The 15289-nt window shown below is 55.1% G+C and overlaps 5 protein-coding genes across 5 annotated transcripts; 3 read left to right on the top strand and 2 right to left on the bottom strand.

Annotated features, from left to right (window-relative positions):
- Positions 1–692: 692 nt before the first annotated feature.
- J3D65DRAFT_549338 (ABC-2 type transporter-domain-containing protein) lies at positions 693–5165 on the bottom strand (the record flags this gene model as incomplete). Its single annotated transcript, XM_066796950.1, has 4 exons — positions 693–1202; positions 1249–2482; positions 2534–4820; positions 4865–5165. The coding sequence occupies 4 exons, from the start codon at positions 5163–5165 to the stop codon at positions 693–695; spliced, it is 4332 nt and encodes a 1443-aa protein (XP_066657384.1).
- Positions 5166–7159: 1994 nt separating this feature from the next.
- J3D65DRAFT_234060 (chaperonin 10-like protein) lies at positions 7160–9258 on the top strand. Its single transcript, XM_066794707.1, has 4 exons — positions 7160–7777; positions 7829–8022; positions 8068–8490; positions 8537–9258. The coding sequence occupies exons 1-4, from the start codon at positions 7599–7601 to the stop codon at positions 8761–8763; spliced, it is 1023 nt and encodes a 340-aa protein (XP_066657385.1). The 5' UTR covers positions 7160–7598; the 3' UTR covers positions 8764–9258.
- J3D65DRAFT_615382 (uncharacterized protein) lies at positions 8788–9998 on the bottom strand. Its single transcript, XM_066799324.1, has one exon. The coding sequence runs from the start codon at positions 9732–9734 to the stop codon at positions 8907–8909; it is 828 nt and encodes a 275-aa protein (XP_066657386.1). The 5' UTR covers positions 9735–9998; the 3' UTR covers positions 8788–8906.
- A 65-nt stretch (positions 9999–10063) lies between these two features.
- Positions 10064–12554, top strand: J3D65DRAFT_236029 (uncharacterized protein). Its single transcript, XM_066794710.1, has 3 exons — positions 10064–10452; positions 10510–12407; positions 12477–12554. The coding sequence occupies exons 1-2, from the start codon at positions 10393–10395 to the stop codon at positions 12106–12108; spliced, it is 1659 nt and encodes a 552-aa protein (XP_066657387.1). The 5' UTR covers positions 10064–10392; the 3' UTR covers positions 12109–12407; positions 12477–12554.
- A 520-nt stretch (positions 12555–13074) lies between these two features.
- J3D65DRAFT_235802 (putative NF-X1 finger and helicase domain protein) lies at positions 13075–14678 on the top strand. Its single transcript, XM_066794709.1, has 2 exons — positions 13075–13219; positions 13267–14678. The coding sequence occupies exon 2, from the start codon at positions 13362–13364 to the stop codon at positions 14649–14651; it is 1290 nt and encodes a 429-aa protein (XP_066657388.1). The 5' UTR covers positions 13075–13219; positions 13267–13361; the 3' UTR covers positions 14652–14678.
- Positions 14679–15289: the final 611 nt, after the last annotated feature.

Genomic DNA, 15289 nt, shown 5'->3' on the forward strand with positions numbered 1-15289 from the left:
GTGCGAACTGCGCAATGCGCACTGTTTACTTTATCATGGAATGCTCGGTGATGTGCACTTCACCCTTGTTGAAGACATATGAATGCCACGTCGGCCGGACGGAGAATGGTGAGTCAAGATCTCGTTGCGGTGGAAGCTGACGACAAGGTGGAGGTCGAGACGAGGTGCGTGGTTGCGGGAGCGCGGATACGGATGACGGACGGAAGTGGTCTTTGTTGGTCGAACTGCGCGATGACTGTGCGGCACGCCTGTTCTGACTGATGACGCGAGTAGATAGGCTTACTTCGTGCAGCGGCCAATTGGATGGTTGTCGTGAGGAGGGATTTTGATTACTGAGTCGAAGTGATGATACCGAGGGCCGCTTTGTTGGATTAGTGATATTTGAGACACTTTATCGCTGTTAGCCAGAGACAAACGAGTGCGCGCACAAAATTTTACAGAAGAAGTAATTCAACAGTAGCAATGATTATATCTAACTGGCGAAAAATTCGTGATTATTGTACAAGGGAGAACCTCTTGCCTCGAGGCAACGCTGTGTATCTAATCGTCAAAAATCTACTCAGGAAAACGCAACAACTGCATGCTCGTGACATTTTGGTATAGCCGTTGCTCATCCAGTCTGCAGGTATCATCCTCCATCTATCAAAATTCTCTAAACAACATTACCATTCCATCTTTTTTTCTTTCTTCGATCAACTCTCTGCGCGCTTCGTTGCCTTGGTCCTCAATTTCATCATCAAATAGACCAGGGCATATGACGAGATGGCGAAAATGACACAAATAGCCGCATCTCTCCATCCGTAGTAGTAGTCCTTCAAGTTGAGTGTCTCGAGATACGCCGCGCCGTCTCTGTACTTGCAAACCTGGCAGCCAGAGGTGGCGTCGGGGTTGAGGAGGTTAGTGCCGCCGCCGAGAATCGTGCTTTGATAGTCGGTCATGTAGCTGCCGCAAGTCTGGTTCGGAGGGGGGTTGAAGGTTGCGAGTTCGCTTTCGGAACACTTGACGGTCGACTCCCACACGCCGAAGATCATGAGTGCGCCCATCAGATAGTTGAAAGGGTCAATCCAGTACATCCAGTACTTCCAAAAGTCTTGGAGAGCGTCGTACGGAGCAAGGACACCGCAGAAGGAGACGAGAATAGTGATGATGAGCGGATTGACCATGGCGGCGAAGACGGCGTTGGGTGTGTAGGCGGCAACAAACTGAAGAGTCAGTAAAAATGCGGAAGAAGGGGGTGTCAAGGCTTACCTGGCCGATGCCCGTGTAAATGAACTCGTAGATGAGCATGACGAAAAAAGTCGCGCCAGCATACTTGGGCGCCGCGGGGAAACCAGACGTAAAGTAAAAGCAGCAGTAGTAAAAGACTGCACAAATGATCAGGTAGGGTATTTCGCTGACAATCAGCCCGGTGACAAAGGGGATCCAGTGGTACATTTTGCTCTTCTTCTCGCGCGTCTCGTAAATGTCACGGCGGTCGAGGAAGAGCGGCTGCAACTGGGCAATGACACCAGGGGCGACGAAGATGAAGTTGAAAATCGCAAAGAGCTTGAGCTGCAGATCAGCGACGCGGTCGCCAATCATCCAAAAGGTGAAGCCGTTGAACAGTGCCGATCCGATGTGGAGTGCAAACTTGTTGTTGACGTAATCAACATTACGGTACATGGCGACGTTCATGCGATGTGAAACATGTCGCGTCTGTTCCCAGATGGACGTGGCGAATTCGTGGCCGTCGTCGACAGTTCCCGGAGGCTTCGAAGCCGCGTCCGCGATCAAAGCATCCAAGTCCGAAGTCGTCTTTTGGTGCTCTGGAGACTCGAGCCAGACCGAGTTCCAGTCCCTGCCTTGAGAGAGTCCTCCAGAGACGACGTCGATCATGTGTTCAGCGGGGTTGGAAGCCGGCGGGCAAGGTGCTCCGTAGCGACCAAAGTATTCCTTGATGGTGTTGGCGTTTTGGCCAATTTCGCCAAAGTACACAGTCTTGCCTCCCTTGGCAAGCAAGAGTAGCATGTCGAATTGGGCAAAGAGCGAGGCGGACGGCTGGTGAATGGTGACGCAGACTGCTTGGCCGACCGCGGAAAGCTTGCGCAGGAAACGAACAGTGTTGAAAGCTGCTTGACCGTCAAGTCCAGACGTGGGCTCGTCGAGGAAGATGAGGATTGAGGGCTTCGAGACTAGTTCAACACCAATCGTGACTCGCTTGCGCTGCTCGACGGAAAGACCAGCTCCAGGACGACCAATCAAAGTGTTTTCAATGTCGTGGAGCTCAAGGAGCTCGATGATAGTGTCGACGTACTTGAGCTTCTCTTCGCGTGGGGTGGTTCTGGACTGACGGAGTAGGGCAGAGAATTCCAAAGCTTCGCGCACTGTTGCCAATGGTTCGTGGACATCAAGCTGCTCGCAGTAGCCGGCCGAACGCTGAAAGGAGACAGGGAGAGGACGGCCGTCGACAAGAATAGACCCGTTAATGGTACCTTCGGTTTTTCTGGAGAAAGGTTAGTTGCCTTATTTAAAGATGAGAAAGGAGAAATTGTACCTCTGTGCAAGAACGTCCAGCAAAGTCGTCTTGCCGGCTCCAGAAGAGCCCATAAGAGCAAGGAGTGTTCCAGGTTTGACGTAGCCTTGAACATTGTCGAGCAACTTTCTATCCCCTGAAGGGGTCTTGACCGTGTACGTGAGATTCTTCCAGGTGAAGACAGAAGTGTTGCGAATCAGCTGATCGTTGAGCTGATCACTGTCGTATCCCGCCTCGTCTTTCTTGTCGTCGGCGACAGGGGGCTTCTCGGTGATTTGGTTCTCCTCATCTGGAGCAGTCAAGAGATGCGACGCCTTCTTTTGGTTTTCACGGGGAATGAGGAGGGACTTGCCACCTTCGCCCATTTGCCTCCAGCGGTTGGTGAAGAAGATGGTGAGTCCGACGTAGAGAGCCCACCAGGCCCAGTTGATGCCAATGTTTCTCCAGATGTGCGTGTGCTTGTAGGAAAGCGAGGCCAAGTAGTCATCGCCGCTGACGGTGACAGCTCCTGGCTTGGCCCCTCCAACGCCAGCGCAAGATTGGAAGGAACTATCCGTGTACGTGGGGCCCGTGGGAATCAAACTTCCTCCGACGCAAGGAATGATTGTGTCGTGGAACTCGTTGCCCATCAGAGATTCGAAACCGTACGACAGCGGGTCAATCCAGTAAATCCAAACGAACCAGGGGTGCATGTCCGGCTTGCTGATTTCGTATCCAACGTACGTGACGAGCGCCGAGATGAGGAAACCCGAAACTTTGCTGGCGGCGTCGAAATTGGGAAAAGCGGCACCGACAAACCGGAACATGGCGGTCATGGCCATGGTTGTGGTGAAGAGGGTAAACCAGAAGATGAAGAACTTCGCTGCCACCACTTGGAGCCCAACCATGAAGTACACTACAACGGCAAATTGCGTGATTTGGAAAAGAAGGATGGGAATATCTGCAGCGACTTGGGCGATACAGAACGCGGCCGGGTGGTAAAGTGCAAAAGTCCGGTGCTTTGCCATCACGGGCCGTCCTGTGAAGGAGTTTGTGACTTCCGACATGGCAACTAGAGCATTGTACAGGAGAGCAAAGAAAAGGGCACCGCCCTTGGTGAAGAGCCCTGCCGAGTTGTCTGGAGAGTCGTAGAAGAGGGAGCCGGCAATGAGACCCTGTATCAGAGTCGCAAACTGCAAAAAGATTTGGGTCCACTTGTCTCCCCAGAGAATCTGGTACTGGCGGATCACACAAGCCCTGACTTGAGTAAGGAAACTCGTCGTCAACGGGGATGAGTTGGGAAGGCTCTTGTTCTTTTCGTATTGAACCTGCGCCTTGAACTCCTCGGTGTATTGCGCAGCTTCTGAAGTTTGGGGATATTCGTATTCGGCGATCATGGCGGGCTTGATGAGCGACTTGTCGTACTCTGCCTTGATCTCATCCGCGTTTCTTGGGAATCGATTGTCAAAGCCGGGGGCAATGACTCGCTCGGTTGGAACGGTGACGCCAGTGAGGAAATCTCCCTTGTTTGCAGAGGGATCGCAGACGAATCCGAGGTGCTCCATGAAGGGCACAGCTTGGTCGCCGGGACCGTAGTAAATTTGCTTGCCGCCGTCGAGCAAGAGAACCTTGTCGAAGAGGTTGTAAATACCGTTTCCGGCCTGGTAGAGGGTCACGATGGTAGTGAGGCCGAGAATATCCGTCATGGCGCGAATGGCCTTGGTGTACTCGAGGGCCGTCGAAGCATCCAGTCCTCGCGTCGAGTTGTCCCATGCCCATACAGAGCCTCGAGTGGCCAGGCACTCGATGATTGACACACGCTTGCGCTCTCCGCCAGAAACTCCTCGAACGTACTCGTTGCCAACCTTGGTATCATACGTGTGCTCAATGCTCATGGATCTGAGCAGATAGTCTTTCATTCCCGTGACATATTCTTCAGGCGTATTCACGCCAGGAGGCAGATGAGCGGGAACCTTCATGCGAGTCGCAAAGTCGATGGTCTGTCCAACCGTGAGGGCAGGGAAAAAGATTTCTTCCTCGGTGTTCATGACGATTTGTCCTCGGTATTGCTTGGCTTGCTTGTGATCCAGGTTTCCGAACTTGACGTCTCCGGTGATTTCCTCGTATCCAAGTCTCCGGTTCGAAAGCATGCTGAGCAGGGTGGTGCAGCCGGCGCCAGGACGGCCAAGAACCAGCAACATCTCGCCTGGCTTGACGCATCCATGCGAGTCTTGAATGATGGTCTTCAAAGGCTTGCCCTTCGGGCCACCTTTGTTGGGTTTGTACTGGGACAAAACGTTCTCCTGGAAAGTAGCATCGCTCGATATGCCTGAAGGTGTTAGACGGGACGAAGGGAGGATGAGGATTGCTCACCCTTGACTGTAAGGTTCTGCCACGTAACTCCTAACCTGGCACTTCTCGCCCCATCTTCGTAGTTCTCTTGCTTGATGCGTCTGAGGTCTTCAGTCATGTGCCAATCCTCGGCCTTGGTAGCTCCGCTACTCTCCAAAACATCTTTCTCGTCGTCCTTGTCGTCTGGTGAATTCAAGTCTCCGTCCGAGTCAAACTCTTTGCTTCTTGAGCTTTCGCTCACCGTGAAGCGAGGCAGTCCATTGGAATCCAGAGAATGAGATCGAACAATCTCTTCGAGGTTGTCGGGGGGGTAGGCTGCCATGGTCGTGCCTGTGGTTGGCTCGAGAGCCAGAGGAGACTATTCGTTTCGCGGCTGGTGTGGTTTGCTTCGGCTGCAGGTCTAGCGGGAATGTGAAAGAGGAGAAGATGGCAGTAAAAGTACCAACAGCAACGGCAGTGCCCGGAGCTACTTGAACGCGAACGACGATTAGTCTGGTTGAAAATGATCGGACCAAACAAATCCAGAACGAGCGTCCGACCTGTGTACTAAAAGGCTAGGCACCCGTGCTGTGGTGAGTGTTCAAGCATCAATGAAGCTTATATCAGCCTCATGGGCGTTTTGTGGGCAAGTGGTTTGTCGGTTCCAGGGTCCGTGGCCATTCACGGTGCTATCCGGACCTCGGACTTTTGAACAAAGGCGGTCCGTTCTGGGGAGCGCCCTGGAAAAAGATTGCCAAGGACCGAGCGTGCAAGGCGGAAGCCACCATGCACCACCCCGAAGGCAAGATCTATAGCGGTGGTTCAAGTGACGTCGCGCGGTCATGGTTCACGCCTTTGGCGTAGTCTCGCAGAAAAGCACCACTACCGAACTGTTCAAAACCAGGCACAGAACGACTTCTGAGGCAGATCGGACTTTTGCTGGGCCGTCTTCGATGGTGGCCAGATGTGTTCTCGACGTTGCGCCATCTCCCTCGTCAGCGAGTCAGACACCCAGATTCGAGAAACAGGGGGTAAGACCGAGACGGAGGGCCGAAGGCGGTCTAGTGCGTCTTGTCCGTTGGCGGGGGCTCGGACTAGTCGAAGCCCCGAGCTGGCATGTTGGCCAGCGCAACGTAGACACGTCGGGCGCTGCAGGAAATGTCCGGCAAAGGCCGGGATTTTCAGGCTTCCAGCGGCCAACACTGCAACATCAACATCGTTTGTTCCCTCTGTATGTACAACGCAACAATTACTGATCGTTGCGCGCAGGAACTGCTGTCTTATGTGTCACAGACCCCAAACGACTTTGCAAAATGAGCCCTGCACCTTGGCAGTGCATTTTCTTCGGACCTCAAACACGACAATTCCGCGGTTTGACAGCCACGGACGTTATAACTGTCCGACTTGCACAGTTTCCACACGACATCCAGACTGTGGATTACAGATCGCGCACAATGCAAGTCGCGAGATGCCAAGATGAGCTGCCTGGAGTGCTTACCACGCACGGGGCTCGGGGCCTAGGGCGTCAGGGTCCGTAACGCGAAGACGAAGGGCGGCCCTGGTCGTCTCGACGACCCAAGGCAGCATCAACGACGTCATGGAGTCCGATGCGGTTGTACAGTCAGGTTCAAGGAGTCGGCTTGCAGTTTTCCTTCGGATTCCGACTATTTCGGTCAAAGTCGTTGCTCCGTCGCTGTCAAAATGTAAGCTTGATGCGGCGGGCGGCTGTTGCAGATCAGTTTGGCCAAGGTCAACGTGCTTAACTTGAAGACATGCTGACGCGGAGGTCGGTGGTTGCGGGCGGTACGAGTAGTGGTGTTGTTGGTGATGAACGCGACCTGACATGACCTCCCGTCGTTCCGCTGCCGTGGTGTCAGCAGGCCGGCAAGCACGGGCCACACACCTTGATGGTGTCTTCCCAGCGTCAAGGAGCCTCTGTCGTTCGACACCTCTTATATGGACGTCGCCCCGTTCGTCGCGCTCCAGTTCGGCATCCCCGTCCCGATTCAGTCCCTTTCCCTCGCCCTCGCCGTTAAGTCGCTTCTCCGTCGCCGGTCAAACAGCGTGGTGCCATGCTCAGTCACGGCCATGATTACCTATCGGATTATTCAGGCCCCAACCATCTCTGGCTGACGGTTCACTAACCACCCAACGGCACCTCCAATCTGAGGCCAGCAAAGCACAGCACAGCAATCGCTATAGTAAGCACCGCCCTGTGGATAGATTTCGACTAATCAGTTTTCGGCCTCCTGGGTTTTGCGTTCTTCTGTCCGCGCCGCTGACCAAGATGCTCACAGACCTCTCCCTCGTTCTTCATGGCGTGACGTCACGCCAATCCCTCCCCAATCTAGACCATTTTCCAACTGGCGATCTGCTCGACCGAGTCGTGAACGAGCCTTGAGAGAGAGGCGCAACGGCGACCGCAGAACTCGCCTCGGATGGCAACAATCAAGAGGCGTGTACAAGACACGCGCGGCAAGAGGGGTTAGCGTTGTCGTGGGACCAGTGAGAGAAATCCACCAGCAGCCACACGGGCACGTTGCAGAGAGCAAGAGAACGCTCTGGACGAAAATGACCGCCATGGCGGATCTGAGCGGACTTTGACTGGGATGCCCCGCCGATTAAAACCGACGTCACCAAAAGCCCACGAGTCGGACAACGCTCTTTGACTTAAAAGCCCCTCCCGCTGTACCCTTCTCGTCCAACAACACAACTCTCTTCGGACAACACCTCTCCTCGATTCACGCAGTATCTTCTCACGCAACACCTCCTCACAATGTCTCCGCAACTCCCGAAAACCTACAAGGCCGCGGTCTTTGAGAAGCACAACTCTCCTCTGGTCATCAAGGAGTTGGAGCTCAAGCACCCCCAGCAGGGTCAGATTCTCATCAAGGTCCACGCCTGTGGTGTCTGCCATTCCGATGCCATGCTCAAGGAGGGTATGATGGGCGAAGTGTAAGTTGGTTGAGGAAGAAGCTTTTTGGATATTTTGCCAACGTTTTGCAGCCCCAGAATTCCCGGACACGAAATCGTTGGAACCGTCGTCGCCGTCGGTCCTGGTGAGAAGAAGTGGCAGATTGGAGACCGCGTCGGTGGCGCTTGGCACGGAGGTCACGACGGTATTTGCAAGTCTTGCAACCGTGGATTTTTCCAGACCTGCGTCCAGGCAGAGGTCAACGGCATCACCCGGGACGGTGGATGTAAGTCAACAACTTGCTTCAACAAGACACCGCTGACAACTCCAGACGCCGAGTACACTCTCCTCCGCACTGAGGCCGCCGTCAGCGTGCCCAAGGAGCTCGACCCCGCCGAAGCCGCTCCCTTCCTCTGCGCTGGTGTCACCGTCTTCAACTCCCTCAGGAAGATGAACATTGTCCACGGAGACACCGTCGCCGTTCAGGGTCTCGGTGGCCTTGGTCACTTGGCCCTCCAGTACACTCGCAAGATGGGATACAAGACTGTCGCCATCTCCAGCAGCGACTCGAAGAGGGACTTTGCCTTTAAGCTCGGCGCCAACGCCTACATTGACACGAGCAAGGAGGATGCCGCCGAGGCTCTGCAAAAGATGGGAGGCGCGTCGTGCATCGTCGTCACTGCTCCCAACCCCAAGATTATTGGTCCTCTGATCAACGGTCTCGGCATTGAGGGCAAGCTGCTCATTCTTGCTCGTAAGTCAGATACACCCCAATGCTGAACCACGCTAACATGTCGCAGCCGTCGGAGACATCCCGGTCAACACCGTCCCCCTGATTGTCAAGGGCGCCAGTGTGCACGGCTGGCCCGCGGGTCACGCGCTCGACAGCGAGGAGGCTCTTGCCTTTGCGCAGAACCAGGACGTCAAGTGCCTGATTGAAAAGTTCCCGCTCGAGAAGGCTGACGAGGCGTTCGAGTACATGATGGCCGGAAAGCCAAGGTTCCGTGCCGTTTTGACCATGGACTAAGTTCGTGGCCATGGACTAAGCTTGGGGGTTCGGAAAAGTTGATTTCTTCTCATGATGTCATGTCTATCAAATCTAATTCTTTGGAAGTTATATTCTCAATCCACAAAACACTCTCACACGTCTACTCAACCATTCTTTTGGCACTATGCTGACTCTCTCTTGTTCAACTCGGCTTCTTCACAAGATGATTCCACCGGAGCGTGCTGAATTCTCTTCAGCGTCCAGCCCACCGCCAGGTAGATGAAGACGACGGCCAACTCCATCAACACTCCCATGCCAAAGAGAAGAGCGACGGAGCCCCACACCGGACTGAACCTTGCGGTCTCGCTCGTGTTGAACATGCCAACGGCCGAATACATCATGCGAACAAACATGAATGGCAGTGAAACGGCCACGGCCACGACGATACGCTTCTCGCCGGGCTCAGCGAAGCCAATCTGCTGGGCTGTCAAAGCCGTCGCAACGACCAAGAGGCCCAAAATGACAATCAAGAGGATGATGGCGACCTTGCTCTCGGTCTGACTGGCGGGCACGGCGTCCTTGGTCGAATCGTACGACTTGCCCGCCTTGACGCCGCCGACGATGCCGAGCACGAAGGCCACCGTGTTGAGCAGCTCCATCCACTGGATATGGCGGGTGGTGATTTTGACAAAGCCGACGCCGCGCACGCGCTCAATGGAGCCCAGGGCGCGCGACAGCAAGCCCAGCGCCATCAACTCAAAGGGCGATAGTGCACTGGCGAGGAGCACCCATTCCGCCGTGTACAGCGATGTGTTGTGTGGGTCGTTGATGGTTGCAAGTTGGAAAGACGAGGACAGCAAACGCGCCAGGATGAAGGTGAGGAGGAAGCGCCAGCCGCTTGAGCTGCGGAAACCGTGGCGGATGCAGAGGATGACGGCTATGATTATTGCCGGGGAGTAGAGGAGGATTTGTATAATGGAGAAGGCGTCGCGGAAGCCGATGTGCGTCATGGTTTGATGTTGGGCTCAATTGGAGGATTGGTGGTTTTCGAGCACTTGCTGGTGAGATCAAGTCTCTTGTTGACTTTTGGTATGATGCTGATGCTACATTACTTGACAAACGAAACAAAGAAAACATATATACTCTCCGCGCGCGACATGATGCTCCAAGGCGTCGAGGCTGTGAAGGTCAAACGGACTCCAATTGAGGTATCCACTGCGTGGGGTCGGCCAAGCGACGCAGGCTGTGGTAGGATTCTGCAGCTTTGGTCAACTCGCAACGTCAGATTTGGTGTTCTTGAGGAGCAGGCAGAAACAAAAGTGAACAAGCGCTTGGGGGCGCTCGCAAAGCTGGCCCGAAGTAGACTAGCGCCGTAAGCAACATGACGCATGGTCCAGCGTTTGACTGCGCCTCCAGCCCCCACCACTCGACGACATGTTCCTATTAACCACTCCCCCCGCCCAGCATGCCCATTCAGGTCACCTCTGCGATGCTCTTCGGCGCTACCCACCCCCAAGCTTTGCCTGCTGTGCTCATCCGCAAAGCTTGTCCACACCGCAACCCTTCCATGGAGCACTGTGGCTTGGATCCTCACGAATAGAAGCTTCCGATTGATCGACTCGCCCCATAATCACCTGCGGGGGCCACACTGGCTCCACACGTGGCACCATGGTCTACTGCGGAAAACCGTCCAAAGGGTGCCACACATGCCGCCAACGAAAGATCCGAGTGAGCAAACAATTGGACCTCTCAGTGCTAAGCTTTTTTTTTTAACCACCGAGTCAGTGTGACCAACAGCCGGATGGATGCTCCCAATGTGCCAAGTCGAAGCGGACATGCCCCGGTTACCGTTCCCAGTTGGATGTCATGTTCCGCAATGAGAGCACGCGGATTGAGAAGAAAGTAAAAGCACGGGCAAAGGTCTCCCGTTCCACCGTTCCAAGCCAATCTGGATCTCCCAACTCCGCAATCACCTCCGAGACTGCTCCTGGATCTCCTAACACCTCCCCTGCTTCCACGGAAGTTGCTCTCGTCCAGCCTTCTTTTGTTGTCTCCCCTGCTCCCAATGTGGATGAACTTGCAACGGGATATTTCACGTCCAACCACTGCAGCCATGTCTTCTTCGGGCCAAATACGGGCGTCTTCTCTGCCAAACTGGCAGACCCGTGGATTACGGACATTACCCCAGCACTGCTTTACTGCATGAAGGCGGTTGGATTATCAGGACTATCCCGCTTGCACCATGACCCAAGGATGCTCAACCGAGCATGGGGTCAATATGCGGAAGCCATTCGAATGACCAACGAAGCCCTGGCATCGCCGACAGAGGCGCTCAAGGACGGGACTCTCCTTTCAGTCATCATCCTCGGAGTCTTTGAAAGTTCAAACGGCCGCACGCGGCAGTCTCTCGATGCTTGGGCAGCCCACATCAGTGGTGCGGCAGCGCTTTTGTCACTCCGCGGTCGCCGCCAGGTCACGACGGCCGTGGGCCGCCGAATGTTCTTCCAAGTCACGTCCAGCATGTTAATCAACTGCATTCAAAAAGACATCCCCTTCCCAAAGGAGGTGCAGGCACTCATGGATAGCATGCGAGACGCGCGGCAAAACTCGAGCAATGCGCCAGACCCGTTTCAGCCCATCTGGCGGCTGCGAGAACTCATGGTGGAGCTCGCAAACTTCCGGGCCGACGTCTTCAACAAGAACATGACGGACCCGCACGACATCATCGCGCGCTGCATCGAACTCGACACAGCCATCCTGTCCAGCATGCAAGCCTTCCCGGCCGACGTGGCCTACACGCGCGTTTACACCGACGCCGACCCGGACGTCGTGCTCGACGGCTTCTACGACATCTACCCCGACTTCTGGATGGTGCAGACGTTCAACACGATGCGCAACTTCCGCATCCTGCTGCACAGCATGATCCGCGGGACGCTGCTTCGCGGCTTCACGGCCAAGCCGCCGCTCTTCACGCAGCCGCAATACACGCGCCAGCTGCAGCTCACGCTCGACACACTGTACGGACTCCAAGCGGACCTCTGCGCCAGCGTCCCCCAGCAAATTGGCTACGTGTCCAAGGCGCAACGGCAGGGCAGCAGTCCGCTGCCGCAGCGCCACAAGCCGTGGCTGGATTTCGAGAACGACCTCTTGCCCGAGTCGTGGCAGATTGGCACCGAGCACCTGCCGCTCGTGCGGTCGTCGGGCAACAACTTGTTGAATTGGAGCTTGTTTTTGATCGGCAATATGGATATTACGACGGAGAAGACGCGGGCGTGGGTTATTGACCGCTTGGAGGAGACGGGGAGTATGATGGGCATGCATCATGGCACGGTGCTGGCCAAGTTTGTCAGGGAGTTGAGAGATGCGAATAGAGAGAAGCGGTGATGTGTTTCTCTGCTCTTATGTTCCCCTTTACGTCCACACCTTTGAGATACCTCTTTCTGATCTTTTCTGGTGCAGCGGGTCGGCCTTTCAATCTAGACTTTCTTTCGCAACTGACAAGTTCAACAGCTTGAGGCTCCTTGCTTTTGTACGCGGTGCTGAATTGCAGGATCTTGTCATAGACGTCGTGAATCACATTCGCGCCTGGATGACTGGACTCCTTTTCCGGATCGTCGACGCTCCTTAGTATTTCGGGCATGGTTGTTCAACTGCTCTTCCGTATGCAACAGATGAGGCGTCAGGTAAGCCGTTCAACATCTCACTATCTCTCGCAAATCACTGACCCATGTTCTCAATGTTTGCCTCTACAGGCCCAACCAAGCACCCCATGCGCGAAGAAGTGACAAGATGGAGACTGGAGCACCGATCCGCCGGCTCTAGACGTTGTTCTGCGCAGTCACAGACGCGAAGGTGCCGTGAACCAGCGCGGTACCCTCCATTGCCGCTATTTGTCGTGGAATGCCGATCCCACTGCCACCAGTTACATCCGGATGCCTCCAGTCTTGGGTGATTCGCGGATTCCCCTCACGTAGATACTTCCTGTTCTGCTCACGGTCGACTCGAAGTTCCGCGGCTAAGTTGCGTAGCAGCAAGGCAATTCGACGCAGGTCTTTGTCCTCCTGCAGGCACCAGAGCTTTCTACTTGTCTCATGGGTCATGGAAGAGTGATGACGCTGGAATTTCTGGCCTTCTTTCCACAGCTGACACCACAAAAGAGCGTGTACCTTCTGTCATTACCGGTCGGGAGAAACGACTCGTGTCGACCATGGCGTCTGCACCCAGCAATGCGGTCGCGATTACAGTACTTGTCAGCATAGCTGCAAGACGGCCTGCCACGGGGATCAGCAGTGTCCATTGTGCGACGAGCCGTGCGACGTTTCCTGCAACCATTCGAAATGTGACAAGAAGTGCCATGAGCCATGCGCCCCTTGTGCCGAGGCGGACTGCTCTACTCATTGCGAACATAGTCGCTGTACAAAACCATGCGCTGCTCCTTGCGACTGGCTCCCGTGCTCAAAGAGGTGCCCCAAGACTCTGGAGTGCGGTCATCAATGTAAGTTTTCCTCCTGAATTCTTGCATTTGAAGCTAACAAGACACAGGTCCCTCTGTCTGCGGAGAATCATGCCCAGACCCCAGGTACTGCCACGTGTGTGCGACGGACGACATCAAGGATCAGGAAGTGGAATTCATCCTGATGACGACCTACGGCGAAATCGATCCAGACGAGGACCCCTGCATTTTCCCATCTTGCGGACACGTCTTGACGGTCGAGAGCATGGACGGCATCATGGGTATGTCAGAGCACTACGACTTTGCTGAAGACAGGTCCATTGTGGGCATCAAATCCACGAGCGCCGACCCCATGTCAAGCGACAAGATCAAAGGCTGTGCCAAATGCCGCGGATCGCTGCGAGACGTCTGCAGGTACGGCCGAATTGTTCGTCGCGGTCTCTTGGACGAATCCACCAAGAAGTTTATTTCCTGGTCCGGAAAGGAATACACCAATCTCAGCGGCAAGCTGGACACGTTACAGCAACAATTGGTAGACACCTACGATCGTGTCACGGTGCACCCAAACCAGCAAGATGAGAAGCCGAAGTTGAATGTCACGGGGGCGCCACTCATGCAAAAGAGACAAGTCATGCGGACGGCTCGCGAGTTGGGGCTCACGGAACGTTATAGTGCCATCTTCTTGGTTCGAGAGACCGTCAGGAGGCACTCCCGCAAAGTCCACCAGGAAGAGCAGCCATTCAAGAAAGTGTTCAACCTCTGCGAAGACGCTCGACGCCGCCGGCAGCTAACTTCGACCTTTGAGGTGCCTCGAGACATGGTCCAGACCGGAGCCCACGTCAGAGCGACTGGCCTCCTGCTCCGCTGCGACCTGGCTGTACTGTCAGACGTCGTGACTGTCTATCGCGAAAAAGTCCCCTTGACCCATCGCGCCGAGGTCGTCGTCGACCTGCGCGAAAACCGGAAGATTTGCAACGAGCTGCTTCACGAGGCAAGGTCTTCAGCGCAGCCGCGCCAGTGGGTCGAGGCTCACGTCTTCTTCGCGCAGTACGCAGCCATGGAAGCCACCGTCATCGACGAAGAGCGAGCCGGACCGCTGCGCGAGGAGGGCAACGCCCACATTGCCGCTGCTCGCCTTGTCTGCCAGGAGCATCCGGTAACCACGCGCGGCATGGACGAACAGATCGTCGCAACTGAACGCATGCTCCGTGATTCGACCTTCTATAGCGTCGTCACCAGCGACGAGATGCGCGCAGTTGTGGCGGCAATGGGTAGGGAATTCAGCGGCACAGGTCATTGGTACTACTGCCGCAACGGACACCCATTCACGGTTGGCGAGTGCGGCGGACCAATGCAGCAGTCGACTTGCCCGGAGTGCGGCGCGCCGGTGGGTGGGAGGCATCATGAGGCGGCCGAGGGAGTGACTCAAGCGGCCGACTTGGATACGCAGTTCGGAAGGTTGAACATGGGATAGAGCACTTACTTCGGTGAAGTGTTCCTCTTGTCACGAAGGAAGGGTTGATGTAGTCAGACAGAGCAGTGACAAATGAAGAAATCTTCTCTACGAATTCCTGAGCCCCCACGTCGGTGCTCTCGGGGGTTAAACGTCATCGAGATTCCCAAGTCAAAGCCACTGATCGCTTTGGCGGGAACATCCGAAGATCCATGCCATCGGCCATTCCGAAACAGGCACAAATGCAAGCCTCGGTACCTCATACGAGATTCGGCGTTTTCTCAAGCGATGCGTCTTGTCATTGACCATTTTTTAGTCGCAAAGATCGTGACGCACGAAAAAGCAAAGGCAAGTCACGGAGTATTTGTGAACGAACAGCTGACAGAGCATTCAAGCCTCCACTTGCAGAACCTCGATCGCAGCGGGCGTTCCCGCCCAGATTCATTGAACCTGTGCCCCCACGCCTTGGCATCTTGGGTCAGACCCAGGGCTCGGGGAAAGTGGTGTTGACGTGACGCAATGCTGCCATCTAAGGTAGTGCAGAAGGAAAAACAAGAGCGCGTGTAACCACACCTTCGGCAGCAGTGTCTGACGGCGGGCCAGCGGTATGCACGCGCGAGGAGAAAACCACGTGTAAAGAGCAAGATCCTCCCAGGCGT

This window comes from Phyllosticta citribraziliensis (genome assembly GCF_038025025.1).
Source record: "Phyllosticta citribraziliensis strain CPC 17464 chromosome Unknown J3D65scaffold_3, whole genome shotgun sequence".
Lineage (NCBI taxonomy): Eukaryota > Fungi > Ascomycota > Dothideomycetes > Botryosphaeriales > Phyllostictaceae > Phyllosticta > Phyllosticta citribraziliensis.

What these genes read in the sequence shown, in the direction of transcription:
- J3D65DRAFT_235802 (XM_066794709.1), top strand. Translation starts at nt 13,362, where the DNA reads ATGACGACCTACGGCGAAATCGATCCAGACGAGGACCCCTGCATTTTC.
- J3D65DRAFT_615382 (XM_066799324.1), bottom strand. Translation starts at nt 9,734, where the DNA reads ATGACGCACATCGGCTTCCGCGACGCCTTCTCCATTATACAAATCCTC.
- J3D65DRAFT_236029 (XM_066794710.1), top strand. Translation starts at nt 10,393, where the DNA reads ATGGTCTACTGCGGAAAACCGTCCAAAGGGTGCCACACATGCCGCCAA. An exon ending in GCCGCCAACGAAAGATCCGA is followed by an intron (nt 10,453 to 10,509) that starts GTGAGCAAACAA and finishes CCACCGAGTCAG; the next exon opens with TGTGACCAACAGCCGGATGG.
- J3D65DRAFT_234060 (XM_066794707.1), top strand. Translation starts at nt 7,599, where the DNA reads ATGTCTCCGCAACTCCCGAAAACCTACAAGGCCGCGGTCTTTGAGAAG. An exon ending in CATCACCCGGGACGGTGGAT is followed by an intron (nt 8,023 to 8,067) that starts GTAAGTCAACAA and finishes TGACAACTCCAG; the next exon opens with ACGCCGAGTACACTCTCCTC. An exon ending in CAAGCTGCTCATTCTTGCTC is followed by an intron (nt 8,491 to 8,536) that starts GTAAGTCAGATA and finishes AACATGTCGCAG; the next exon opens with CCGTCGGAGACATCCCGGTC.